Genomic DNA, 14375 nt, shown 5'->3' on the forward strand with positions numbered 1-14375 from the left:
CAGGTGAATAGAGAACACAGGGGGGTTGACCACTCAGAAAATCTGTAAGGTGAACTTACACTGGATTCCCTCCCTAGTCCCCTCAGTCCCGTTGTACCATAGTCCCACGACCCCCCCTGTCAGCCATCAGGACGCCACTTCACTGGTCTGGGGATTTGAAATCCTCCTGGATTTCTCTCCTTGCAGCGCTCATAGGATGGGCTAGACAGATTCTAATTGGTCAGCGCCATAAATGTGACTTTTTTTGAGGTATGGATAGGCGATTAAGCCACAGGGATTTGGCAGTTGTCACTGACAGTGGGGGATCGCGGGACTCCAGTACAATGGGACTGGGGAGATGGGGAGGGGTCCAGTATAAGTTCACCTTACAGATTTTCTAGTTAGAAGTTTGGCAGTAGAGGTTATAAAAGCTTGAAGGTTTTTTACCTTAAAACCTTCTGTGTGCAGCAGCCCCCCCCCCAGCCCCCCTAATACGTACCTGGGCCCTATCGTGATCCAGCACGAGAGTCTCAGCTCTCCGGGGACTCTCCCTCCTCATTGGCTGAGACAGCATCGTTAGCCATTGGCTCCGGCTGCTGTCAATCACAGTGAGCCAATGAGAAGAGAGGGGGGCAGGGTCGAGCTGAATCTCCGAGTCTGAATGGACACGAACAACAGTGACTTGGGAGCAAGTCTGCTTAGGTGCCCCCACAGCAAGCACTTGAAAGAAGGGAGGGGCCAGGAGTGCCAGCAAGGATCCTAAAAAAGGAGAATCGGGGCTGCAAAACCACTGCACGAAACAGGTAAGTATAGCATATTATATAGCAAAATATATCTATATATATATATATATATATCTATATATATATATATAGCAAAAATTCTTCTTTGCAAAATAGCTCAAGCTCTATCAGATTGGATTTAGAGCGTCTGTGAACAGCAATTTTCAAGTCTTGCCACAGATTCTCAATTGGATTTAGGTCTGGACTTTGGCTGGGCCATTCATACACATTATTAGGTGCTTCTCTGCATAATGCTCTCTTTGCCCAGCCTGTCAATTTAGGTGGACTGCCATGTCTTGGTATGTTTGCAGTTGTGCCATACTCTTTCCATTTTCGGATGATGGATTGAACAGAGCTCCGTGAGATGTTCAAAGCTTGGGATATTTTTTTATGACCTAACCCTGCTTTATACTTCTCCACAACTTTATCCCTGACCTGTCTGGTGTGTTCCTTTGCCTTCATGGTGCTGTTTGTTCACTAAGGTTCTGTGAAAAACCTCTGAGGGCTTCAAAGAACAGCTGTACTGTATTTATACTGAGATTAAATTACACACAGGTGGACTCTATTTACTAATTAGGTGACTTCTAAAGGCAATTGGTTCCACTAGATTTTAGTTAGGGGTATCAGAGTAAAGGGGACTGAATACAAATGCACACCACACATTTTAGATATTTATTTCTTAAAAATGTTGAAATCTATTCATCATTTTCCTTCCACTTCACAATTATGTGCCACTTTGTGTTGGCCTATCACATAAAATCCCAATAAAATACATTTTGCGTTTTTGGTTATAACATGACAAAATGTGAAAAGTTTCAAGGGGTATGAATACTTTTTCAAGGCACTGTAGCTGCTGTTAGATCTGATGTTCAGCTTCAGATCGGTAATCGCTGAGAATCATATAACCAGCCAGCTGTTCCTCTGCCTTTCAGACTGAAAAGGATATTTTCAAGACAATGAATTCCACAGATCATTCAGTAGGCATCTCACCTTATCGCCTTCCTATCATTAACAACTTTGTGATGCCCGTGCCACCGCCACTCCAGAAACAACCAAAGAAGTCAGTGAGCACCATATCCAGAGGGAGACGGTACCGACCCACCACCGCGCCAAATGAGCTTGAGATTACCGCTAAGGTAGATATTGCCACTGTGTGCAAATTGCCATTTTGTATCTGTAGCATTTCTGTCAATGGGAATACCAATACAACTATCAGGGGTAAGAGAATGCATGCCATTCATTTGGGACATTCCCCACCCTGCAGTTTCCTTTACAGAAAGGGGTTGGGGTGCTCATGACATCAGTGGTCAATGTCATTGTGGCCCAGAGGCGATTCAGTTTGCATGTGCCGCGCTATATAAGTTTTTCATTCATTCATGTTGAGTCAATAATGTAATGCGCATACCCCCCCAAGTTCGAACCAAACTCAAGCTCATCACAAGTAGGGAAGAAGTAATCTACTGTTATGCCGCGTACACACGCTCGAAATTTCCGACAACAAATGTTCGATGGGAGCTTGTTGTCAAAATTTCCGACTGTGTGTAGGCCCCATCGGACATTTTCTGTTGGAATTTTCTACAACAATAACTTGCGAGCTGGTTCTCAAATTTTCGCGACAAAATCCGTTCTCGGAAATTTAGATTGTGTGTGGACAATTCTGATGCACAAAATTCCATGCATGCTCTGAATCAAGTACGAGACAGAAGCGATCGGTCTGGTAAAACTAGCATTCGTAATGGAGATAGCACATTCATCACGCTGTGAGGCCTCGTACACACGACCGAGTTTCTCGGCAAAAACCAGCAAGAAACTTGCTGGGAGATATTTTTTTGCCGAAGAAACCGGTCGTGTGTACATTTTCGTTGAGGAAACTGTCGAGAAACTCGACGAGCCAAAAAGAGAGCAAGTTCTCTATTTCCTTGACGGGAGTCCCAAATTGGCTCGTCGAGTTCCTGGTCGGGCTGGTTTCCGACGAGAAACTCGGACGTCTGTATGCTAAGAAACCCACGCTTGCTCAGAATGAAGTATGAGACGGGAGTAAAAGTAGCATTTGTAATGGAGATAACACATTTTTCAAGCTGTAACTGACTGAAAAGTGCAAATCGTCTCTTAACAAACTTTTACTTAACACGCAAACACATTAGCAAAACCAGCCCCAAGAGTTTAGCCAGTGGAATCGAACTTCCCCTGCCGTTGTATGTGTTGTATGTCACCGCGTTTGAGAACGAGGAGATTTTGTCTTGACAGTGTGTACGCAAAGCAAGCTTGTCGAGTTCCCCGACAAGCCTAACAAGGAACTCGACAAGGAAAACGATGTGTTTCGCCCGTCGAGTTCCTCGGTCGTGTGTACGAGGCCTCACAGACTGAAAAGCATGAGGCTGGAAAGCGCGAATCGTCTCTCACCAAACTTCTACTAAAACGACTGCTATTGAACTTCCTTTTAATAGTGCCGTCGTACGTCTTGTACGTCACCACGTTCTTGGCGTTCGGAATTTCCGATAACATTTGTGTGATCCTGTGTATGCAAGACAAGTTTGAGCCAACATCCGTCGGAAATGTAATCACGGTTTTGTTGTCCGAATGTGCGATTGTCTGTACGCGGCATTAGACTTTTATTGCCGTCTACAATAACTTCCCCAAATGTGAAAGATTACCCTTCAGCTCCGGGTAATCAGGTGTCCTCATTGGAAGATTTCCTCTCCTCTCCTGTTCCAGTGACAATTTTCCATCACTTGCTATGTCAATGACAGTGGTCACCAGGTCTAATAGATTGGGTGAATCCTGAGTTCAAATGTTAGCCTATACAAAGGTAATGTATAATTTATTCCTTTTAGCCCAGAGTTTGATATGTGGAGGGTTGTCCCTTTCCAGGATAATAAAGTTGTTTCTTTAGCAAAGAAATATAAAATGCGTAACAACCTTATAGAATGTTTAGGAATCACCAGATCACCAAATATTCTCAAAATATTTTTTTTGGGATGCAGAATATTAGAAAGGCCCAACACCAATGAAATAAAGGAACCAACATCTCTCCAAAATTTTCGGACTACAGGGCAAGAACAAAAACAGTGTAAGCAATCACCAGTGTGCCCACAGCATCTAACATGGATTAAAGCTTTAATGTACATATAGGCAGGTACAGTCTATTTTCTCCACTGTCGGTGGCGCTTGACTGCAGCGGCATTGCAGCTGGAGGGGAAGTCAAGAGGAACATGGTTCCTCTATGGTTTCCTAGGTCACTGGGGAAGCTATCCGATTGGATACTGCCCCCCTTATGAAACTTTGACTGCCATCTTGAGTCATGTAGAGCCTTTTTAAGGCCATGGTTCCCAGGCTAGGGAACCATGGCCTGGGAACATAAGGCGCACATATTGCGTGTGGGTAGTGTAGGGACAGGTCACCCATCTGACGGGACAGTGATTAGTGGCACTGAGAGGTTCCAGATACGTAGAGAAAGAACGGGGACACGCCATCCTTCTTGAAGACATCCCCATTTGGGCACGGTCTGGTCAGGCTGCATTCCGCCCCTCCAGATAGATGCTCTCAGCATGTCCGAGACCTGCTGTCCTACTCATCGCTGTTACATTCTGTGAATGTGCCTGGTCAGGTGCGTTCCCGCCAGGCTTGTTGTGAATTGCCAAACTTTAACTTTAATAAAAGCTTTGGGCCAGATTCACAAAGGAGATACGACGGAGTATCTCAGATACGACGGAGTATCTCAGATACTCCGTCGTATCTCTCAGAGTATCTATGCGACTGATTCACCGAATCAGTTACGCATAGATATCCCTAAGATCCGACAGGTGTAATTGTTTTACACTGTCGGATCTTAGGATGCAGTACCGCGGCCGCCGCTGGGGGGAGTTTGCGTCGTAAAACAGCGTCGGGTATGCAAATTAGAAGTTACGGCGATCCACAAAGGTTTTTCCCGTCGTTACGTCGTCGCAAGTTTTAGATTCCCATCGCAAAGATAGGGCTGCTATTAACATGGTGTAAAATTACTCCACCATGTTAAAGTATGCCCGTCTTTCCCGCTTCGCTTTTGAATTTTTTTGTTTTCCCGACGTAAGTACGTTACGCACGTCGCGATTCTCAACACGTCGGCGCGTCGTAATTTTGCGCAAAGCACGTCGGGAAAATTGCGACCGGAGCATGCGCAGTACGTCCGGCGCGGGAGCGCGCCTAATTTAAATGGTACCCGCCCCATTTGAATTGGGTCGCCTGGCGCCGGACGTGTTTACGATACACCGCCGCAAGTTTCCAGGTAAGTGCTTTGTGGATCGGGCACTTAGACTGAAGACTTGCGGCGGTGTAACGTAAACGGGTTACGTTACGCTGCGCCGTAGGTACGTGAATCTGGCCCTTTGTTTCTGCAACTGGACTGCCGCCTCACCACGCTGCACCACCCACATATGTAGTATATTTGGTAGTCACATTGTACATGTTTATAGAGGTTTACTTGTCAGACCAAAAAAAGAGGGACAACTGGAAAGAAAAAAGGGACAGAGGTTTCAGGTTCCAAAGAAGGGCCAGTTGGGAGCCATGCATATAACACATCCATACCCTGTTCAGGACTTTCATGGCGACAAGACATTTTGTTCAATGGAAGGAGAGGTGACCTTTAACTTTTTGAACAAGAAACAGCAGTTAAAGCATTATTAAGGAATATATTTCACCCTTGTGGTTTGTATCAGAAAATTTCCAATTTGAGGTTCCTTTAATGTCATGGACCGGTATATAATTCAGCCTCTGTCCTCACAAATCACCGGCATTGCATGTCAGGAGCAGCTCCGGATTATTAAAGTTCTTGGAAGCCGGTGATCTGAGACTGTCCTAGGACTGCTTTGTGACACCGATGTTTTATAGCAATAGCCAGCCTTGTGCTGATTTGCCGGCAGAGTGACGTGATTTATCTTTTTTTTTTTTTTTTTTTTCCAGGATACGGGAAAGTTTCATAAAACGTCCTTGCACAGTAATGTAAAAATGACCATGGTTTATCTAGGAAAAAACGTCCATCTATCACACGACGATGATGACTACAGAGACGAAATTAAGGTCTTTCAGCAGCACTGTGGCGGGGAGAACCTCTGCGTTTTTAAAGGGAGACTTCTGGAAGATGGTGAGGATTGGAAAATCAATCACTTTGAGTTGAGAAGGAGGGGATGGCGCACTACGCAATGTAGGAGTTTTGGCTGCCCCACCCCTATGGTTGATATAGGTACAGAGAAGGCACATAATTTGCTCTTTCTGTACTAATGTGACCCCATGAGGTACTATCTGCCTACCAATGGAACCCCCTTGAACAGCGACAGCGACAGGCAGGTGCACAGATATGACCAATTTTATTATCCCGCCTGTTACTGTAGGAGCATGATGGTTCTAGCTGGGCCTCCTACATATCTAATGGGCCCTAAGTTCCTTCCTAGGCTGTCTTGTGAATAATTCAACTCTGGCAAGTAAAATCAGTCAGTGTGCTGGTAAAGTAGATCTAAACCCCAAATTAGTGGTATTTAACCACTTGCCGACCCTATACCTTACATATATGGTGGCAATGCTGCGCCGGATCACATACCGAGAACGTGATCCGACATTTCCGGGTAGGGGGTACGCATATTCGCCGGCTGGGAGCTGATCTGTGGGTACCAGAGACTCGATCCCACTGGCACCCGCCGATCATCCAGCACAGAGGCAGAATGCTGGTCTTGCTATGCAAACAAGGCAGATCGCCGTTCTGACAACAAATGCCGCATCTAAACAAATGGAACATCACAAATTAAGAATAGTAAATAACATAATAATAATAAAAACATTTTATTATTCTTATTTATTATTAATTTGTTCCGTTCCATTTGTTTAGATGCGGCATTCGTTATTTTGGATAATTTGTAACTTTTGGATAAATTTGTATTTGTTACGTTCACTAACAGCCAAATTTGAAAGGAAATTTCAATATCTATAATTTAATAGTTAGTAATAGATAAATGAGTTGTAAAGGAAATTTTTTTTTTCACCTTAATGCAATCTATGCATTAAGGTGAAAAAACATCTGATGATGCAGGCCCCCCCCCAAGCCCCCGTTTTACTTACCTAACCCCTCAAAAGTCCCGCGCTCGGTCCCGAGATTCTCTTCGCCGCTCAGCCTGGCCGCTGATTGGCTAGAGCGGATGGATTGAGAGCAGCGCAGCCATTGACTGGCGCTGCTGTCAATCACATCCAGTGACTTGGCGTGCCGAGGGGTGGGGCCGAGTGATACAGCGAGCAGCTATGGTCGCTCGCTGTATCACGGGAGCGCGCCCGCAAGGACTCATCACCATGCGAGCTCTCTCACATGAAGGTGATGAGTTCTTGCGGAGAGGACCAGAGACAGCCGCCAAGGGACCCCAGAAGACGTGGATCGGGGACACTCTGTGCAAAACGAAGTGCACAGTGGAGGTAAGTACAATATGTTTGTTATTTTAAAGAAAAAAAAAAATTCCTTTAGTGACCCTTTAAGTTATTATTAGTTTGTTATTATTTCAGATTTTCGAATTTTCCAGTTTTCGAATTTATGAGTTTTCAAATTTACGAATTTTACATTAAGGCCTCATTCACACGACGGACCGTTCGGGTCCGCCTGTCAGTTTTGACGGCGGACCTGAACGGCCCCTCCATGCATCCCTATGGAGCGTCGGATGTCAGTGGAGACATGTCCGCTGACATCCGACCCTATCCTATCTGCTAAAAACAGGAACGGAGTCCGCCTCGTGTGAATGGGGCCTAAATGTAACCATATTGCTACATTTAGAGGGGCCTCTCTTCTCTTTTAGACCCCTTTCACACCGAAGTGTTTTTACAGAGTTTTAGCATTAAGCGCTATTAAAACGCTCATAAAACGCTCTTCATGCATCTCAATGGACCCTTTCACACTGAGTCCTACAAGCAGCATCTTTGGAGCAGCTTTTGGGCGCTGAAAAAAACGCTCCAAAAATGCCCCTCTCCATTGAAATGAATTGAAAGCGCTGTAAAAACGCCTTACCCTTTCACACTGAGGCACTGCAAAAACGCCCTCAAATGTTAGGGTCTTAGCAGTGCTTTACCAGCACATTGGGATTGCAGATGAGGCTTTGCTCGAATAATGCTTGAATAATGCTCGAAAAACGCTTGAAAAACGCTTGAATAACACTTGAATAACGCTCGAAAAACGCCCCAGTATGAAAGGGGCCTTATACTCAGTTGTGAGATGACGCTACTTGTATATCAAGACATAGCTTGTATATCAAGTCAAAATGTATTTACAAAGTTTGCTTGTCTTGCAAAACGCTCTCAAACCAAGGTTTTACTGTATATATAAATTAGCAATTTAAACACATTACAAAACACAAATTAAATTGACCCGAAGCCATTCATGTTTACTTTAATCAACAATCTGTGAACATGAACACAATTTCACCAATCTGAATTTTTAAAGATCAAATTGTCAGTAAAACAATGGAAAACATCCCACGGGTGATCATTATTTATTTTCTTAAGAAGTGAGCCTTAGACTATCTCATGAATCATTGTTTTATCTGCACCTGAATAGAAAGAATTTGGTCAAAAAGCACAGGAATAAAAAAGGCAAGGTAAAAATGTAAAAATAAAAAAATAAACGGAGCAAGGGATAAACAAGATACTGAATCGAAAGTCAATAAATGTGGAAATCCTCTTTATTGCATGAAATAGATTTTGCGTTTATGGTCATACCTTCGCGCCTTGTGACAAGTGTGTTTACGGTTTCAGAGCATTTCAGTTTGGTCTCCAGGCGTCACCGTGGCTTCCCGTTTAGCCTCACCTTCTACATTAATGGGATCCAGGTGGACCGTTTAAGCTCATGCTGTGAGTACAAGCACCGCAAAGGAGCGCGCCTCGGAGGCAAAAACGGGTATTTCGGATTCGTCAACGTCGAAGGAGCTTCTCCTTGTTACAGGTAACGCTTGACCCGAGGACGAGTCCTGAAAACAAAATGCTTCAATCTCAGTAAAAGCAATGGAATGGTAAAAAAATAAAATAAACATTTCTGTTAGTAACTCTCATGCTATGTTTTACTCTAAGTAAGCTGTTACTGATTAAATTGAATGTTTACCAGGTAAGGAGGCATCAGGCACTAAATGTAGGTGCCTAGAGGTCATACCCACCTATGAATTTCTTCAATAATGCCCCAGGAGGCCAGATACCCGACACACCTACATTAGAAGTTCAGGCAAACTGCTAAAGTCACAGCTTAAAGTAGAATTAAATGCAAATTGTTTTTCATTTTGGATAGCGTAGGGTTGGTTTATATCCCTAAAAAAAGAAAAAGAAAATTCAAAAACAATACATTTTATTAAGTATTACATAAAACCATAATAACTGCTGCCCTGCAGAAGCTTTGGGGATTCCATTCTATTATATGGTATTAATTTAGGCATTGTTGTTGTTTTGTGGTTTGATTGGTTGCCCGCTCTTGGACGTTAAAACCAATTGTGGCACAAGATGTTAATTTTAGTAGGGGGGGGGGGGGGGAATCATGGCGCCCCTTATTTTCCCTCTGTCTATTTGCTGTGTAGGTCTTCAGCTATCTTTGTTTTGTGCTGTCTATACTCATGTAGTTGACACTAGTGACCACCCACCTCTCCCTGAGGAAGATTCTTTAGGAATTGAAACACGTTGGACTCACATGTAACAGTCGGTCAAAATCCGATTGATTGTAAAATTGTGTTGATGTAATATGTGTTTAATTGGTGGTTTCAAAAACAATAGTGTAAAAAAAAAAAACTTTCTTACTAGCCTTGTTTTTATTATGGTTTTATGTATTACTTAATAAAATTGATTGTTTTATAATTGTATTTTTATTTTCTGATGCTTTCAAAAACTCAGATTTTTTTTTTTTTGAGTATTGTGTACACTTGGGATATTGCACCTTGGCTTACCTAAGACTTTTATGTGTGAGGCCTTGTACACACGGGCAAGAATCTCGTCAGAAAAAAAGCGTTGTTTTTCCCGACGAGATTCTTGGCAAGAATCTCTTGCCGCCCGAGTGTACACACTAACCTTTTCAAAGGAACCGCGGTTCTCTTGAAAGGCAAGAATGCGGTGACATCGCGTACAACGAGCATGCGCTCGTCACATTCGATGCCGTCACCGCCATCTTGCTTCACTCTACCTATGCCGTGGAAGCTACCGCGCATGTGTCAAAGTCATTTCGAGCATGCGTGGGTTTCCACGGCGACAGGTAAGTATACACACTCTCGGGTTTCTCGTCGGGAAACAGGCCGACAAGAATCTCGACGAGAAAATAGAGTGCAGGTTCTCTATTTTTCTCGTCGAGATTCTGGCCAGATTTTTTGACATGAAACCCGAAAGCCTCTTACACAAAAATGTTTTTCTCAGCAAGAAAGCTCTGCCAGCAGTTTTCTTGCTGGTTTTTGCCGAGAACAACGGTCGTGTGTACAAGGCCTAAGGGTTATAACCCCTGTCAGTTGTTTTTTTTGGCTATCTGTGTCCCATTGTGGATTTCTGTTCACTTCCTGTCCCATAGCCACAGCCTGCAGGAAGGAGATCCCACCAAAGTTCCCTGGTAGTCATTAGAATCATTAGTGTCACCATTGGTCTCGGTTTTGGGCGTATTGCAGCGCAGTCCCACCCCAAAATGAGGCAAAATGCCATGTCTCCTACCTGACCAGTCTACTCCACCACGTTGTAGCAGTATGCACTAAAATCAGTACAACATACAGGACTTTTCCCAGTACAGCACATTGCAAAGCTATCCACCATGTGGGAAACTATGGGAGCCTAGTATGAAGACAGAATGAGGTACTTTAAAAACATTTTTTTTATGTATTTGTACCCAAAATCTTTCATTTCGTTTTGGATAGAGTAGGGCAGGGGTCTCCAAACTGTGGCCCCTTGCTTGCCTTTATCTGGCCCTTGGGGCACTATTCCTCCCACTGATATGAGGCACTATTCCTCCCACTGACACCAACAATGGGGCACTGTTTCTTCCACTGATTCCAATGATGGGATACTATTCCTCCGACTGATAGGGACATTACTCCTCCTCCTACTTACCACCAACCCTAAAGCCAAATTTATTCTCACTGAAGCTGGGCCCAAGACATGTTCTGCCCCCACTGGCCACAATACGGCCCTCCTAAAGTCTGAAGGACAATAAACTGGCCCTTTATTTGAAAAGTTTGGAGACCCCTGGAGTAGGGAATAGATAAAATCTGTAAGGTTTTTATTGCTCTCTGTGTCTCCTTTGGGGAGATTCATCCATCGTCACCAGAGCAGAAAGATGGTAAATCCAAAGTCTTACATTTGTTATATGAATTGGGGAAGCTCATGCCCGTGACAACTTTTCGAGAGTTGCCCTCACTTTGGACAGATTCCCCCTTTTTGTGTAGTATTTCCGGGAATAGGAGATGACCTCAGCCCACGTTTCATTTACACATTGGTTTTATTGCAGATGTATCATTGCATTGGGCCTAGATAAGAAGCCATCTCCCCCAGCTCCAAAGAGCAAGACCATCCTAGACAAGAATGGGGAGGAGGAACAGAATGACAAACCAGAGATGGATAATGAGCCTACGGAAAGATGCTATGATGAAGTTGATGGTAAACAAGAACAGGAAATGTCTGTCCAAGTGGATGACGATCCAAAGGAACATAAGTCTAATATGGACTATCAAGAGGAAGAAGAAGAACATGGAGAGAATAAGAAGACGGACGAGTATTCAGCAGATGACGAAGCCCAGGATGGTAAGTTCAAAGAACATTTTTAAGAGGTATAATTTAAAGGAGTTGTAAAGGCAGAAGATTTTTTATCTTAACCTTCTGTGTGTAGCAATTTTGCCAAAAGCACTTAAAAAGCAAATGTCACACTTGTGGTGCCATTCATTGTTAATGGCATTCCAAACACGGCAAATAGAAGTGTATTTTTTTTGTGTAAAAAAACATGCAAAGCTTGAAGCTCAAAAAGGTGTATAAGCTACTTTGCCACGTTTGTTGCCTGTTGGACAGCCCACTGAAAAGAATGGACTGCCCTATATTTATAGCACAAAAAATGCACATATGCGTGATGCCCGGCGTGGTGTGTCACAGTGTGAATGGGACTCACTCAAAAGCTGCCTAAATACCTCTTCTTCTGCCCCCAGTGCCTGAAAACATGCAATGCTAAACAACAGATGTGTCAAGGGGGCGTGTCCTATGCCTACATACGTTTGTTAGTAGATGTCCCTCATTCCCATCTCAAAATGTTGGGAGGTATGCACTGGAGATCAGACTTTTTTAGTCTCCACTGTCTGCATGCTTGCACCAGCGGTGTCCCAGGAGGTGGCAAAACCAAGATTTAGATCACGACCCCTGAAAATGAACCTCTAAAAACAGTCCAGCAGGGGCAGCTCCCCCATTCTTATACTCACGGGTTCAAGTTAAGGTCTATTTGCAGTACCTGTTGCTATCTACAGATGGCAGTGTTATCATACTATTTCTTTTTTTCTTTTCTTTTCTTTTCTTCTTTCTTTTTTAGCTAAATAGGAAGTTGAAAAAATCACGTACAAATTTATATACATTGGTGAATATAGTCATTAAAGCTTCCCCGTGTGAGACTTTTTTTAGGGCATTCAAGCACTGCCCAATGGCAAACATTTATTAATTCTGTATATCTGGAGAGATAGATAGATATATGCAGATACACAGTTGTCTTTTTGATACCCTGAACACCACCATGAGTTCCAAACTCCCAGAGGGACCCTTGTGGAGCTGCACAGTCTGCACAAATGGTATGTCTGCCCCGGGAAATATATAGGTGCACTGTCAAAGAGTCTTCCTGGATATACCATGTTTTTGTTTTAGCCAATGGAAAGCACTAGAGCATGGGTGCTCAACCTGTTGCCCTCCAGCTGTTGCAGAACTACAAGTCCCATGATGCATTGCAAGCCACTGACAGTTACAAGCTTGACTCCCAAAGTCAGAGGCATGATGGGAATTGTCGTTCCCTAAAAGCTGGAGGGCCACAGGTTGAGCACCCATTCACTAGAGGAAAGTGACCAGTTCTTACAAGTAAAAAAAAAAGCCTGAAAAATGCTTAAAAAAATGCGATTTGATATGGCATTTTAATTAACTCCCAGGTCTGTGGGGCCAAAAATTCCTTTTTCTGCCTCCGAATTAGGCTTCATTCTGTTCATGTAACTTTTGGAGCATCGGCTGCCGAGCATCCATCGCTCATATGTGGACAGCCATCCTTGAAATACATTGAATATCATATTGGGTATAATAATGGGCATTCCAGCTACAAAACGCTCAGGTGTGGATGAGGTCCCAGTGAGTCCTTTTATTGGCTAACTCACTGAGCAATTTATTAGGAACATCTGGGCACCTGCTTATTTATGTATCTAGTCAGCCAATCATGTGGACGTGTGTGGATAAAATTATACAGATACAGGTCAGGAGATTTAGTGGATGTTCATGAAAAAAAAAACAGAACACAGAAAAAATTTGATCTCGTAGATTTTGACCGTGGCATGATTGTTGGCGGTGGATGGGCTGGTTTCGGTATTTCTGTAACTGCCCATCTCCTGGGATTTTAACATACAACAGTTGTTATGCCGCGTACACACGACCGTTTTTCATGATGAGAAAAATGCCATTTTTTAAATTGGTCATTAAAAATGATTGTGTGTGGGCTCCAGAGCATTTTTCTCGACGTGAAAAATGGGCATTAAAAATTTAGAACATGCTCTAATTTTTCTTGTCGTTTTTTTAACATCGTGAAAAACGGTCGTGTGTAGGCTTTAACGACAGGAAAAAGCGCATGCTCAGAAGCAAGTTATGAGACGGGAGCGCTCGTTCTGGTAAAACTAGCGTTTGTAATGGAGATAGCACATTTGTCACGCTGTAAAGCCTCGTACACACAATCGAGGAACTCGACGGGCGAAACACATCGTTTTCCTCGTCAAGTTCCTTGTTAGGCTGTCGAGGAACTCGACAAGGCAAGTTTCTCCATTCCCGTCGAGGAAATAGAGACCTTGCTCTCTTTTTGGCTCGTCGAGTTTCTCGACAGTTTCCTTGAGGAAAATGTACACACGACCGGTTTACTCGGCAAAAAAATATCTCCCAGCAAGTTTCTTGCTGTTTTTTGCCGAGAAACTCGGTCGTGTGTACGAGGCCTAACAGACTGAAAAGCGCGAATCGTCTCTCATCAAACTTTTACTAACACAAAATCAGCAAAAGCAGCCCCAAGGGTGGCGCCATCCGAATGGAACTTCCCCTTTATAGTGCCGTCGTACGTGTTGTACGTCACCGCGCTTTGCTCAAGCATTTTTTTTGCACGATCGTGTGTATGCAAGGCAGGCTTGTCAAGAATCACGTTGAGAAAAACGTCTTTTTTTTTTTCCATGACATTAAAAACGGTCGTGTGTACGTGGCATTAGAGTTTACAAAAAACATCTAATAAATGGAAGTTCTAAGGACAGAAAGGCCTTGTTGATGGTAGAAGTCAGAAGAATGGCCAGTTTGTTTGAGGTGACAGAGAGGCTACGGTGACCCAAACAAATATATTCTATACAACTGCTGAGCAAAAAAGTATCTCAGAATGTACAAAACCTTAAACTTTGAGTA

The 14375-nt window shown here is 43.5% G+C and overlaps 1 protein-coding gene across 3 annotated transcripts in view; it reads left to right on the forward strand.

Moving 5' to 3' along the window:
* Window positions 1–14375, forward strand: part of ERICH3 (glutamate rich 3) — a 157093-nt gene that overhangs the window by 93330 nt on the left and 49388 nt on the right. For all 3 annotated transcript variants that reach the window (XM_040360695.1, XM_040360693.1, XM_040360694.1), the window contains exons 7-10: window positions 1694–1897; window positions 5700–5880; window positions 8520–8706; window positions 11224–11516. In XM_040360695.1, coding sequence (XP_040216629.1) covers window positions 1694–1897; window positions 5700–5880; window positions 8520–8706; window positions 11224–11516 — 865 coding nt within the window. The remainder of the gene's footprint in view (window positions 1–1693; window positions 1898–5699; window positions 5881–8519; window positions 8707–11223; window positions 11517–14375) is intronic.

The sequence above is a fragment of the Rana temporaria genome, chromosome 7 (genome assembly GCF_905171775.1).
Source record: "Rana temporaria chromosome 7, aRanTem1.1, whole genome shotgun sequence".
In the NCBI taxonomy this organism is placed as follows: domain Eukaryota; kingdom Metazoa; phylum Chordata; class Amphibia; order Anura; family Ranidae; genus Rana; species Rana temporaria.